The sequence below is a fragment of the Herpailurus yagouaroundi genome, unplaced genomic scaffold (genome assembly GCF_014898765.1).
Source record: "Herpailurus yagouaroundi ecotype Mexico unplaced genomic scaffold, PumYag 182, whole genome shotgun sequence".
NCBI lineage: Eukaryota > Metazoa > Chordata > Mammalia > Carnivora > Felidae > Herpailurus > Herpailurus yagouaroundi.
This window is the reverse complement of record NW_024412413.1, coordinates 58,489,579-58,502,777: the sequence shown is the minus strand read 5'-3', so window position 1 is coordinate 58,502,777 and position 13,199 is coordinate 58,489,579. Positions and strand designations below refer to the sequence as shown.

The window sequence follows — 13,199 nt, the reverse complement described above, 5'->3', positions numbered from 1 at the left end:
ATTGTTATTTTGCGACGACTTTGTCTCACGGTTTGCGTTATTTTCACCGAGGGCGGGGAGGGGGGGGGGGCGCGGTAATTTCCTTGTGAAATGCAGTTGCGGAAAGTGAAGCCGAGTTGACGAGCGTGCCCACCCCCGGTCAGCAGGTGGCGCTGCCCTCGCTTGTCGCGTTGAGGTGGAGAAGTTTGGTCCCGCCGCCACGCCGTAGGCCTGTGGCCTCACCGCTGCGCCGGCCGCCGGAAGTGTGCTCGGGGGCCAGAGAGATGTCGCTGCTGCGGTCGTTGCGCTTCTGCCTGGTCGCGCGGGCCGGGACCTGCCCGGTGAGGGGTCTTGGCCTCGCCACCGTCCTGCTCTCCTTGCACATCTCCCGTGCGCTTGGAACGCACCCTTCCCTTCCTCTGTCCCCCCGTTCGACTCCGTCCCATCCTTCCTCCGACCTCAGTGTTTCTTCGCGGTCCAGTCCCCGGTTGGCTGCCTTTCCCCACCCCCCTGAGCCCCAGTCTCTCCTAAGGTGGCGTCCCTGCTGACGTGCTTTCGGCCTCCCGGAGCTGCTGGCTGCTTCCTGCTTCTCATACCTTTCTTCTCACCCCTGCAGGGGGGGCCCCTTCAGCTTCAGTCGTCTCAGCCCAGGCACACATTTCACACTGGGCCCAGGTTGGCTTCCTCGGCCTCCAGCAAGGAACTTCTCCTGAAGCTGCGACGAAAAACAGGTTACTCCTTTGTGAACTGCAAGAAAGCTCTGGAGGCTTGTAGCGGGGATCTCAAACAGGTGTGGGGGAGGGGGACGAGGGGAGCGGAGCGGGGCGGGGTAGTAGGGCCTGACCTCAGTGTCTGAGAGAGGTGCTTCCAGGGAGCAGTAAATCACAGGGAGCTGCCCAGTACCCGTAACGGCACAGCTCTAGATAGGATTCTGGCTTAAAATGACAACCTCACCCTTTTACTGTGTTTTGGCCCTAGAAGCATTGAGCTTAGGATCCCACGGTTAACAATCCGTATTCCAAGCACGACTGCTGTGCTGTTTCCTGCTGCTTGGAGCCGACAGGGCTTGTGTGGGCTTTGGGAGTCAGACCCACCAGGACTTAAACCGTGATCTTGGACACCTTACTTAGTCTTTCAGAGTTGCATTGTTCTTGTCTGTATAATAAAAATGCTATTGTCTGCTCCATAGGGTTGTTGTGAAGATTAAAGTTATCCAGAGCACCAGGCACTGGTGCTGGTATTTGGCAGTCGGTAGGCTGCCAGTAAATGAAAGACTACTTTAGTTTCCGTTATAGGATTGAAGAGAAGCAGAAAGAATCCGGGAACCTGAACGTACTGTAGAGCCCCTTTCAGTTCTAAATTCTGTGACTCCGTCATCTGCCCTGTTTTCAATTTATAGGCAGAGAGCTGGCTCCACAAGCAGGCCCAGAAGGAAGGCTGGAGCAGAGCTGCCAAACTCCATGGCAGAAAAACTAAAGAAGGTCTGATTGGGCTACTTCAGGAAGGAAACACAACTGTATTAGTAGAGGTGAGTTGTCCGAATTCCAGAGACCAGGAGCACTTACCTCTTGGGTGTGAAGCTTTGTGGTAGATACTTTGCATTCTTTTTTTATTATTTTATATTGTTTTGTTTTTCTAATTTACATCCAAGTTAGTTAGCATATAGTGCAACAGTGATTTCAGGAGTAGATTCCTTAATGCCCCTTGCCCACATAGCCCATCTGCCCTCCCATGACCCCTCTAGTAACCCTCTGTTCTCCATATTTAAGAGTCTCTTATGTTTTGTCCCCCTCCCTGTTTTTATATTATTTTTGCTTCCCTTCCCTTGTGTTCATCTGTCCTGTGTCTTAAAGTCCTCATATGAGTGAAGTCATATGATATTTGTCTTCCTCTGAGTGGCTAATTTCGCTTAGCATAATACCCTCTAGTTCCATCCATGTAGTTGCAAATGGCAAGATTTTGTTCTTTTTGATTGCCTAGTAATACTTCCTTGTGTGTATGTATGTATGTGTGTGTGTGTGTGTATATATATATACACACACACACACACACACACACACACACACACCACATCTTCTGTATCCATTCATCCATCAATGGACATTTGGGCTCTTTCCATAATTTGGTTATTGTCGATAGTGCTGCTATAAACTTGGGGGTGCATGTGTCCCTTTGAAACAGCATACCTGTATCCCTTGGATAAATAGTAGTGCAATTGCTGGGTCGTAGGGTAGTTCTAGTTTTAGTTTTTTGTGGAACCTCCATGCTGTTTTCCAGAGTGGCTGTACTAGCTTGCATTCCCACCACCAATGCAAAAGAGATCCTCTTTCTCTGCATCCTCACCAACATGTGTTGTTGCCTGAATTTTTAATGTTAGCTATTCTGACAGGTGTGAGATGGTATCTCAGTGTGGTTTTGATTTGTATTTCCCTGATGATGAGTGATGATGTTGAGCATTTTTTCGTGTGTCGGTTGGCCATCTGGATGTCTTCTTTGGAGAACTGCCTATTCATGTCTGTTGCCCATTTCTTCACTGGATTATTTGTTTTTTAGGTGTTGAGTTTGGTAAGTTCTTTATAGATTTTGGATACTAACCCTTTATCTGATATGTTGTTTGCAAATTTCTTCCATTCTGCCAGTTGCCTTTTAGTTTTGCTGATTGTTTCCTTTGCTGTGCAGAAGCTTTTTATTTCGATGATGTCGAAATTCATTTTTGCTTTTGTTCATTTTTGCTTTTGTTTCCCTTGCCTCTGGAGATGTGTTGAGTAAAAAGATGCTGCGGCCAAGATCAAAGAGATTTTTGCCTGCTTTCTCCTTGAGGGTTTTGATGGCTTCCTGTTTTACATTTAGGTCTTTCATCCATTTTGAGTTTATTTTTGTGTATGGTGTAAGAAAGTGGTCTAGGTTCATTTTTCTGCAGGTCGCTGTCCAGTTTTCCCAGCACCATTTGCTGAAGAGACTTTATTTCATTGGATATTCTTTCCTGCTTTGTCAAAGATTAGCTTGCCATATGTTTATGGGTCCATTTCTGGGTTCTCTATTCTGTTCCATTGATCTGAGTGTCTGATTTTGTGCCGGTACCATACTGTATTGATGATTACAGCTTTGTAATACAGCTTGAAGTCCAGATACTTTGTATTCTTAAAGAAGAGATCTAAAAGGTTGCTGGAATTAAACTGTTGTGGGGCACCTGGGTGGCTCAGTCGGTTAAGCATCTGACTCGATTTTAGCTCAGGTCATGATCTCAATGATCTTGTGGGTTTGAGCCCCAAGTCGGGCTCCACACTGACGGAGCAGAGCCTGCTTGAGATTTTCTCTCTCTCCCTCTTTCACTGCCCCTCCCCCACATGCATGTGTGTGCTCTCTTTCTCTCTTTCGCTCTCTCTCTCAAATAAGTAACCTTAAAAGGAAAATAAACTGGTGAGACCACAATTACTGTGAATTCACATAAGTGTAGAAATGCACAGGTGTGTTGACAATTAAAGGCCCAGCAGTCAAGAATATTATAGATATCCCCCAGTTTTCAAAAGCTTGTGTTACACACCCTGCTTTTACAAAAGACCTATATTTGTACCTGTTTTTGTTTTTTGTTAACCAAAGAAATCTAAAGAGTACTTTCACTTTTATGAAAAAGGGCAAAAAGTGAGAATAGCATTCAGTGTTGGATTTGCACTGGGCCATTAAAGAGGCAGGGGATACTGTAGCAGTGAGAGTTGCCCTGCCAAACTTCTTCCCCCATGAACTATACTCAGCTTCCAGCCACCACAGCTTTGATCTTTGTGAGCATCTGTGCTTTATGGGCATTTATTTTGTGCATCCATTTCCATATAAATGAATGGTAATTGATTTTTCTGCTTTGTGCCATTTTAGCTTACGAAAAGTTTTATAGGAACACTACTTTTGGATAGTGGGGCAAACCTGTGCTTCTGAATGTGAGTCTCCTGTAGCCTTACACCTTTTCATGGATTGTTTCCTGGAACAGATTTTAAAGCCAGGAATTTATATTAATTAGTTGATGGATAGCAAGTAGCTGGTTTTTTTTGTTTGTTTGTTTTTAATTTTCATTTATTTTTGAGAGAGAGCATGTGGAGGAGGGGAAGAGAGAGAGGGAGACAGAGGATCAGAAGCAGGCTGTGTACTGACAACAGAAAGCCCGATGTGGGGCTCATACTCACGAGCTATGAGATCATGACCTGAACCAAAGTTGGACACTTAACTGACTGAGCCAACCAGGCGGCCCAAGTAGCTGTTTTAGAGGAGGTTTAGGGGCCTTAATTGGCGAAGAATCAGATGGGGATTAGTATAGAGTGAGAAAAGGAGATAGGCACGCTGACAGCCAAAGTGGTTTGGTGTTGGAGGAGGCTGGAGAATGAGGTGATGAAGGCCTACAGCCACAGGCAAGTAGTGAATAGTAATGAATCCTTTGGGGACACCATGGAACCATCTTTTGAATGTGTGGGTCATTGCTAATTCACTGGCAGAGCAGGAACCGCTTCATTCAGTTTCTGACTTCAAGCTAGGAGAGGAACTGCAGCTTTAAAATTCTGGGGTCATTAAATGTCCAACGACTGATGAATGGATAAAGAAGATGTGTGTGTGTGTGTGTGTGTGTGTGTGTGTGTGTGTGTGTGTACATACACAAAATGGAATATTACCCGACAATGAAAAAGAATGAAATCTTGCCATTTGCAAGATGGAAATGGAACTGGATGGAACTGGAGGGTATTATGCTGGGTGAAATAAGTCAGAGAAAAAAAATTAAATTCTGGGGTCATTTATTTCTGTCTTGTTGAGCGTGCAGCTTGTTCTACAGTACCTTGGTTTACTCTGCAATCTTAAGGCACTTTGGGAAACCATCAGTGAACAGCTTACACAGCCATGTAACTTTGTTCCCACAGGTAAACTGTGAGACAGATTTTGTTTCCAGAAATATAAAATTTCAGCAGTTGGTCCAGCAAGTAGCCCTGGGCACCCTGTTGCATTGTCAGAACCTAAAGGATCAGCTCTCCACATACAGTAAAGTGAGTTGTGGGGACTGTCAACATGCTGGGTTTGCACACACACCCCTTTCTTCGGGTCTTTGCTGTTCTCTTTTTTCAGACGTTCTCATGGGTCCCTTCCTTGCTTCCTGTCCCTGCTTAAATGTTCTCTCTTTGGAGAGGAGTATCGTTCCTCCTGTTGCTCTATTCCCTTATTTTGCTTCATTTAAAATTTTTTGTTACATATTTACATACTGTGTTTTTATTTATTTATATATTGCCTTTCCCAACAGAATGTGAGAACTTGTCTTTTCACTACTGTGTGTCTGGTGAAAGAGGAGTGGGCCCAGCATTTGGTTCGGGCTCATTAAATCTGTGTTGAATGAATGAATGCCAGTGGGGCAGAGTCTGTCAAGTCAGGGGAAGCTTTGTATTCCGAAAACACAAAATTGGTTCTGGTAACTTAAATAATGAAGACTGTTTAAATAAATAACTATACTTACAATTGGCCTAGAGAGGATTTCTAAAGACAGGTATTGGAGAAGGCACAATTTAGGAGAATAGGCATATTCTTGTCCAAAGAGGATCAGGATGGAATTATATCAGTCTACCTTTGGTTCATCCTTACTATTAAGGCAAAAACAAACCAACTGCTCAAAATAGTTTTTTTATGTTTAGTACCACCTTTTTCCTCCTATTTATCCTTCTCTTGAGAGCTCATAGTAACTGTTAATTGTTACTGGCATTAAGTAGTCATTATATGGAAAACCATGTGGTGATTATTGAGTATTGAGTAGATGAGCCACTTGAGCTACAAGTTCTAATTTTTTTTAAAGTGTATTTATTTTTGAGAGGGAGAGAGAGTGTGCACAGGGAAGGGGCAGGGAGAGAGGGAAAGAGAGAGAACCTGAAGCTCACGAACCATGAGATCATGACCTGAGCTGAAACCAAGAGTTGGATGCTTAACTGACTGAGCAACCCAGGTGTCCCCCCCCCCCCTTTTTAATGTTTATTTTTGAGAGTGAGAGCGTGAACAGAGGAAGGTGCAGAGAGAGAGGGGAACAGAGGATCCGAAGTGGGCTCTGAGCTGACAGCAGAGAACCTGATGCAGGGCTCAAACTCAAGAACCATCATGAGATCATGACCAGAGCCAAAGTGGGATGCTCAACTGATTGAGCTACCCAGACAACCCATTTTTAACTTTAGTTTTGAAAAACATTCGGACTTACAGAAAAGTTGCCAGTGTTTTACAATAAGCTACTTGTATTTTTATGTAGATTCACCATTTATTAACATTTTGACTCATTTGCTTTATCACTTTTTTTTAAAGCTTAATTTATTTGAGTGAGAGAGAGTGCACGCACAAGGGAGGAGCAGAGAGAGAGGAGAGAGAGAATCTCAAGCAGGCTCCACGCTGTCAGAGCAGAATCACAAATCATGAGATCATGACCTGAGCCAAAATCAAGAGTCAGACACTCAACCAACTGAGCCACCCAGGCGCCCTGCTTTATTACTCTTTATATACATCTTATTATTATTATGACTATTTTATTTGATTTTATTTTTAAGATTTTATTTTTAAATAATCTCTACAGTGAATGTGGGGCTCGAACTCACAACCCCAAGATCAAGAGTCGTATGCTCAACTGACTGAGCCAGCCAGGAGTCCCATCAATATTTCAAAACTTTTTGCAAGTATGTTGCAGACATCAAGACCCTTTTCCCCTTGAACACATTGTCTCCTGAAAATAACATTCGTCTATGTAACCACAGTTTAGTAATCACATTTAGGAATTTAAACATTGATACAATATTTTTATTTACATAATATATGATAACATTGATATTTTGCCAGCTAGCAATTTTTTTTCTGTTCCAGGACAGTGCAGTACAGTTGGAATTAAGTGTATTGCAATTAGTTGTATGTCTGTTTAGTCTCCTTTCTTTGTTCCTCAGCCTTTGTCTTTCATTACATTGACCTTTTTTTCTTAAAAGATTCTGTTTTTAAATAATCTCCACATCCACGGCGGGTCTTGAACTTACAACCCCAAGATCAAGAGTTAGCATACTCTTCTGACTGAGCCAGCCAGGTGCCCCCATTGACATTTTTGAAGGGTTTAGGACAGTACTGCAGAATAATCTTCAGTTTGGGTTTGTCTGATGTTTCTTCATAGAGTATAGATTTTTAGCATGAATATTAAATGCTTATTTATTTTTGAGAGAGAGAGAGACACAGAACGTGAGTGGGAAAGGGGCAGAGAGAGAGGGAGACACAGAATCCGAAGCAGGCTCCAGGCTCTGAGCTGTCAGCACAGAGCCCGATGCGGGGCTTGAACTCACAAACTCTGAGATCACAACCTGAGCCCAAGTCGGACACTTAACCCCCTGAGCCACCCAGGTGCCCCTTGGCATGAATATTTAATAAGTTATCCTGAATTTTTCTCAGAATATCATATCAGAAAGCATGTAATGACTGTTGGTCCTATTATTGATGTTAATTTTGATCTTTTCTTGGTTAGGGTGTAAAGTTATTCTGTTCCTCTTTGTAATTAACAAGTAATCTGTGTGGGAGATTCTTTGAGACTATGTAAATGTCCAGTTCCCCAAAAAACTTACCTGAAAGTATTAGCATCCACTGACTCTTGTCAGGGTCAGTTATTTAATTTATTAAAAAAATTTTTTTTTAATGTTTTTATTTTATCTTTTTTTGAGAGAGAGTGTGAATGGGGGAGGGGCAGAGAGAGAGGGAGACACAGAATCTGAAGCAGGCTCCAGGCTCCAAGCTGTCAGCACAGAGCCCGACGTGGGGCTCAAACCCACGAACCGTGAGATCATGACCTGAGCAGAAGTCGGACATTTAACTGACTGAGCCGCCCATGCGCCCCATGTCAGGGTCATTTATTACTATGATAGTTGCGTAATGGTTATATTTTTAACTCTTACAGCTTCTTTTACATGTATTAGTTTTATCAGTTGGCATTCTACCGTAAGAAAGACTTCTCCCTGTGTTTAGTGATTTACTTAGTACTAGCATCAGTGCATGGATTATTTTATACAATATGTCGTAATTCATTATATGATCCATTATTTAGTTTGATGCTCAAATTATCCCTGGATTTGGCCAGTGCAAGCTGGCTGTACTGACCGTTTGAATATGTGCTCATTATTTTCTGAATATTTCCTTACTTTGTGGCATAACAAGATACTTTGGGCCTATGTCATACTTTCCTTGCCCCACCCGTGGAATTGGCCACTTCTCCAAGGAGTCCTGATCCTTTTTCATGGGGGAATAGTTTTTAGAAACCAAGATCTGGTCATTACATATGCTTATTTCGACTGAGATGTCATTGCTGCTATGCTCTTTCAGCAGAGAGATCCAGGAAGAGAGAGAGAGAGAGAGAGAGAGTGTGTGTGGGTCTGTGTGTGTCCGTGTGTATCCTAATCCTGCATCACAGGGTTCTTCCTTTCCTTCCCCCATTCTATATTTGTATCTTTCTTCTCTCACAGTTAGTACACTTGGCTCTTAGCAACTTCAGTATGTTTACTTGTTTACCCATTGGTATAATACACACTAAATTGCTTTAGAGTTTCTATACCTGACCACTGCAAATAACAAACCTATTGAGTTCAAGATTTATTTGATCTTCTTTTTTTTGTCTTTACACTTATGTGGTCAAAGGACTATTCTGAAAGTTACTTGGATTAGTTTTTTTTCCCCCTTTCTGTGAAGTTACGTTATTCGTTTGAAATATAGTTAGTCTTAGGTTTCTGTTTAGTCAGTTTCAGTTTTACCTCAGAATTCTCTTTAATCTAATTTTGTTTACAAATATGTAAAACATTCACAAGATTCTGAAAGTTAAAACTGTAATGCACACACACAGATCTCTCGCTACTTCTCTCCTTTGTACCATATTCTTGTCCGCTCCTGTAGATAACCAGTTTCATCGGTTTTTGGTTTTCCTTTACCTTTTTTTGCAAAACTTGGCATATTTATATAAATACTAGTTTCTTATACAAATGGTGGTATACTGTACATGTGCTCTTTTAAATTGCTTTTTTCACTTAATACTGTATCCTGGAAATAATCCATAGCAGCCTTTGCAGATCTTTCTTTCCTTTTTCCTTTCTCCCAGCAGCATGGTTTTCCACTGTGTGGCCGTGCCGTGGTTTATTCAACCAGTCTTTGGGCTTTAACGTTTTATGATTGTTTGAAAATACTGCTCTTGGTATCTGGGAAATTACAATTTAAGAAGTTAGGCCAGAGGATGGGATTGGGATGGAATTGGGGGTGGTGCGGTGATAGAATAAAATATTTATAAAAATGGAACTGTTACATCTTTGGCTTATTGAAAACATTCATTTGTACGTAGTTGTCTTAAATCATTTTTTGAGAAATACGCTATTTTTGCCTAGACTCTTGATCATTTAAATAGGACAGAACTGATTCATTCATTTTCTTTATGCGCTAAGGGCTTCTTGAATTCCTCCGAGCTCTCTGAACTTCCCGCTGGGCCTGAGACCGAAGGCTCTCTCAAGGATCAGCTAGCCTTAGCAATTGGTAAGTATTTGTCAGCATTGTGGGAGCTGGAAGTTGAGAACTGGATCTCATGGTATCTTTGGTATTCTCCATACCCAGATCAAGAATCACAAACTCATGTGCCTACATGGGTCAGATACTATGAATGTGGGAAGTGGGTCGTGTTGTGTGGTAGATATTAGTGAGCTGTAGGCTCCCTGAAAAGCTCACGCTCTGCTGAACGAGACCATTACCAAGCTCCAGCCATTTGTTACCTCGGGGTCCCAGTGTGGTCAGAATTTTGAAATTCCTTTAAAAGAATTTAGCTTTGTATGCAAAAATTTTAGTTTTTTGGCTATTTGCTGCTAATCACAATCATTTTCGGCACTGCAGGCCTCACTTTACTGACCAAACTAATAAGCATGTCTTCAGGCAGGGATGGCCTTTGGCACCTTCCAATTGACTACTTCTCTCTCTACACTCTGGGAGAAACAGTACATCAGAAGTCATCTCACCTTCTTTATGGAGGGATCCAGGAATATTTTGGGGTGTCGTGTGTAGGAATTTCATCTCTTTTTTAGAACAATCTGATCCTGAATTTGTGAAGGTACGTTCTCTCAGAACCCACTGGCTGCAGGCACCACATCTGGGTCATTGTGCCAGAACGGGTGGGGATTTTGCCTTCTTTCTACATGTCCTTGATGGAAGCAGGGAAGTGGGGATGGGGTTGAGCTTGCTGGGAATTTACTACTCATCCGACGTTTCCAGTCAGGGCATCAATTCTGTTTTTATCAGGTTATCTTGAAGTATGTATAATTCAGTGAGTCATAGATGAGAAACCAGGCAGACAGCTGTGAATGAGACTTATTAAGAAATTCTGGAAGAACTGGGTGTTTCAGCCATGTCAATTTCTGAGAATTAACTGTTGTTTGGATGCTTTGAGTAGGTGTTTTTTTTTTTTTTTTTTTTTTTTTTTAATGTTTATTTTTGAGAGAGAGCATGAGCAGGGCTGGGACAGAGAGAGGGAGACACAGAATCTGAAGCAGGCTCCAGGCTCTGAGCCGTCAGCACAGATGCGGGGCTCGAACTCACAACCATGAGATCGTGACCTGAGCCGAAGTTGGACACTTAACCAACCGAGCCACCCAGACGCTCTGAGATGCTTTGAGTAGTTTTAAGTCGTTTTAAGATTGATTTCTGGATACTCCCCCCTTGAAGACTCTTAGACAGAACTATGGCTAATGCAGGGATATATACCCAGATTCCTTTTGGGGTCTTCTGCTCCTTCCTACCTTTTAGCTTATTTGAATTTCTGTTAGAGACACGGAAAACTGGAATCATGTTTGTTTGTTTTTTTTGTTTGTTAATAAGTTTTTTAAAAGTTCTTTTTTTATTTTGAGAGAGATGGGCGTGGGGGAGGGGCAGAAAGAGAGAGAGAGAGGGAGAAAGAGAATCCCAAGCAGGCTCCATGCTGCCAGCGCAGAGCCTGACGTGGGGCTCAAACTCACAAACTGTGAAACCATGACCTGAGCTGAAACCAGGAGTTGGATGCTTAACCAACTGAACAATCCGGATGCCCCATTTTTGGTTCTTAAACACAACTCTGAAAATGTTGCCTTTTTGTTTCTGATGGGAGGAAGTTGAAACTATCTGATGACTTGGGGTTTTGGATTTTCTGGGGCTTTTAGAGTTGTGGACTTTTTCCTGATACAGTGGACGATGACGAAGAGTTTTCTGTGTCAGTTAACGGTGATTTTCGGAAGGGATGGTAATTTGGGGAGGAAGAAAACTCTTACTTGCTTTGGACTGAGATGTGGGTTTTACCTCCAGCTCTGCTGTGTGACCTTGGGCGGGTAGCTTGAGGTCTCTAAGCCTAAGTTTAAGGTAGTAACAATAGCCCACATTTGAGTGTCGCTGCGTGCTAGATACTGTAGTTATGTGCTTTTACATGTTACTTTGTGTATTTCTCCTAAGAACCTTGCTTTTCGGTTATCTTAAGCAGTGTCCTCTCCATCTTACAGAGGAGGAAACCAAGGCTTGATAAATTAGTAAATGGGGTTATGTCCTTAAGTGGGTTGCCTAAGGTCATATAGCCGGTAAGAGGCAGAACTGTGTGACACCCTAGCCTGTGTTTTTAAATCCCAGGGTGGCACATAGTTGGTGCTCCATAAAGGTGTTCTCTATTTCTCCCACCCCCACCCGCCTACACACCTTTTCCTCTTTCAACTGCAGATGGTATCTTTCCATCTTAAAGCATTTCCACAGTATGCGTGCAGAGGACTGTCTTCCAGACTTGACCATCTCTATGCATATTTTGGTACGACCACAGTCATCATCTCCTGGAAGTGTGTTATCTGCTTTTGCTTTCTTATAGGGAAACTGGGAGAAAACATGACCCTTAAACGGGCTGCATGGGTGAAGGTGCCAGCTGGGTTCTATGTTGGCTCTTATGTCCACGGAGCAATGCACAGCCCCTCGCCCCACAACCTGGTGCTGGGGAAGTACGGGGCCCTGGTCATCTGCGAGACATCTGAGCGGAGAGCAAACCTTGAAGACCTTGGCCGCCGCCTCGGGCAGCATGTGGTGGGCATGGCCCCTCTCTCTGTCGGCTCTTTGGATGATGAGCCTGGGGGAGAGGCGGAAACCAAGATGTTGTCTCAGCCATACTTGCTGGATCCCTCCATCACATTGGGACAGTACGTGCAGCCTCAGGGGGTGTCTGTAGTAGACTTTGTGCGGTTTGAATGTGGAGAAGGTGAAGAGGCAGCAGAAGCTGAATAGGTTCCAGAGACTTGGCCCGGGAGGAAATGCTTATTCTTAGCTCCGGACATCGTTATGAAGAGAAGTTATTTCCTGAGCGTCTTCAAACCCAGAATTTGTTTTTCATTTGCATTTATAATGAAGCGATATACTCAAAGGGTAAAGTTATTAAATAAAATTACATAATAACGAGAGTAGAATCTTTTCCTTGTTTGCATAATGCTGACTTTAGCTTTTCTGTCCTTACTTGTGGGAAGTTGTAGAAAACAACAGGTGGGCTTTATTGAGGTGACCGACCACGTCTGCGGGGACAGGCAGGTGTAGTCATGCTGCTGCTCCCCCCAGCGTTATCCCTAAAATGTCTGACTCCGTTTATCCTACTGCTTCTGTGACCTGGGACTCTTGTTCTGCTTTAGACTGTGCTTCTATCCTGGAACTTCCCCAGTTAACATTACTTCTGCCACATGGATTCCTGGGGAATTGTTGACTCAGACTTGTAGTTGTCTGGAAAATGTGGTTCATTTTGTTGATGTCTGTAGCGTGCTTTGAAGGCTCTCTGCAGTGGTATACATGCTGGGCTGGCCTCATTACTAAAATCAGTACCACATGGCTCTATTTGTCTTTTGGATAATGGGAGTGTAGATGGGTGGGGGCCGAGGTTTCCTGGACAGCTGGAAGGCAGATTTTGGCATTCTTGTGCCAGAAACAGGACGTACAGTGGTCCAGTTATCCCGAGAACTCACTCAGCAGTGCCTCTTTATACCCGAGAGCTGAGACATTTCTCCCAACATAACAAAATAATCACCGTAAGAGGCAAACCCCAAATACTGAAAAGAACTATTTTCTCATTCAGATATCTTTACTTGAAAAGTTAAAAATCTCTGGCACATACAGATCTGGGCATTTGGATTTTGACTTGGGGTATATATGCAAATAACTTCGGTGATTGGTGGGTTAAACTGATT

The 13,199-nt window shown here is 43.1% G+C and overlaps 1 protein-coding gene across 2 annotated transcripts; it reads left to right on the top strand.

The window, feature by feature from the left end:
• Positions 1 to 188: 188 nt before the first annotated feature.
• On the top strand, positions 189 to 12,431 carry TSFM (Ts translation elongation factor, mitochondrial). Of its 2 annotated transcripts, XM_040491565.1 has the most exons (6): positions 189 to 320; positions 596 to 769; positions 1,379 to 1,507; positions 4,878 to 5,000; positions 9,429 to 9,516; positions 11,849 to 12,431. In XM_040491565.1, the coding sequence occupies exons 1-6, from the start codon at positions 264 to 266 to the stop codon at positions 12,253 to 12,255; spliced, it is 978 nt and encodes a 325-aa protein (XP_040347499.1). In that variant the 5' UTR covers positions 189 to 263; the 3' UTR covers positions 12,256 to 12,431. The 2 variants fall into 2 exon arrangements, with proteins under 2 accessions (XP_040347499.1, XP_040347500.1); XM_040491566.1 differs by lacking the exon at positions 4,878 to 5,000.
• The last annotated feature ends 768 nt before the right edge of the window (positions 12,432 to 13,199 follow it).

What these genes read in the sequence shown, in the direction of transcription:
- TSFM (XM_040491565.1), top strand. Translation starts at nt 264, where the DNA reads ATGTCGCTGCTGCGGTCGTTGCGCTTCTGCCTGGTCGCGCGGGCCGGG. An exon ending in CGCGGGCCGGGACCTGCCCG is followed by an intron (nt 321 to 595) that starts GTGAGGGGTCTT and finishes TCACCCCTGCAG; the next exon opens with GGGGGGCCCCTTCAGCTTCA. An exon ending in TCAGCTAGCCTTAGCAATTG is followed by an intron (nt 9,517 to 11,848) that starts GTAAGTATTTGT and finishes GCTTTCTTATAG; the next exon opens with GGAAACTGGGAGAAAACATG.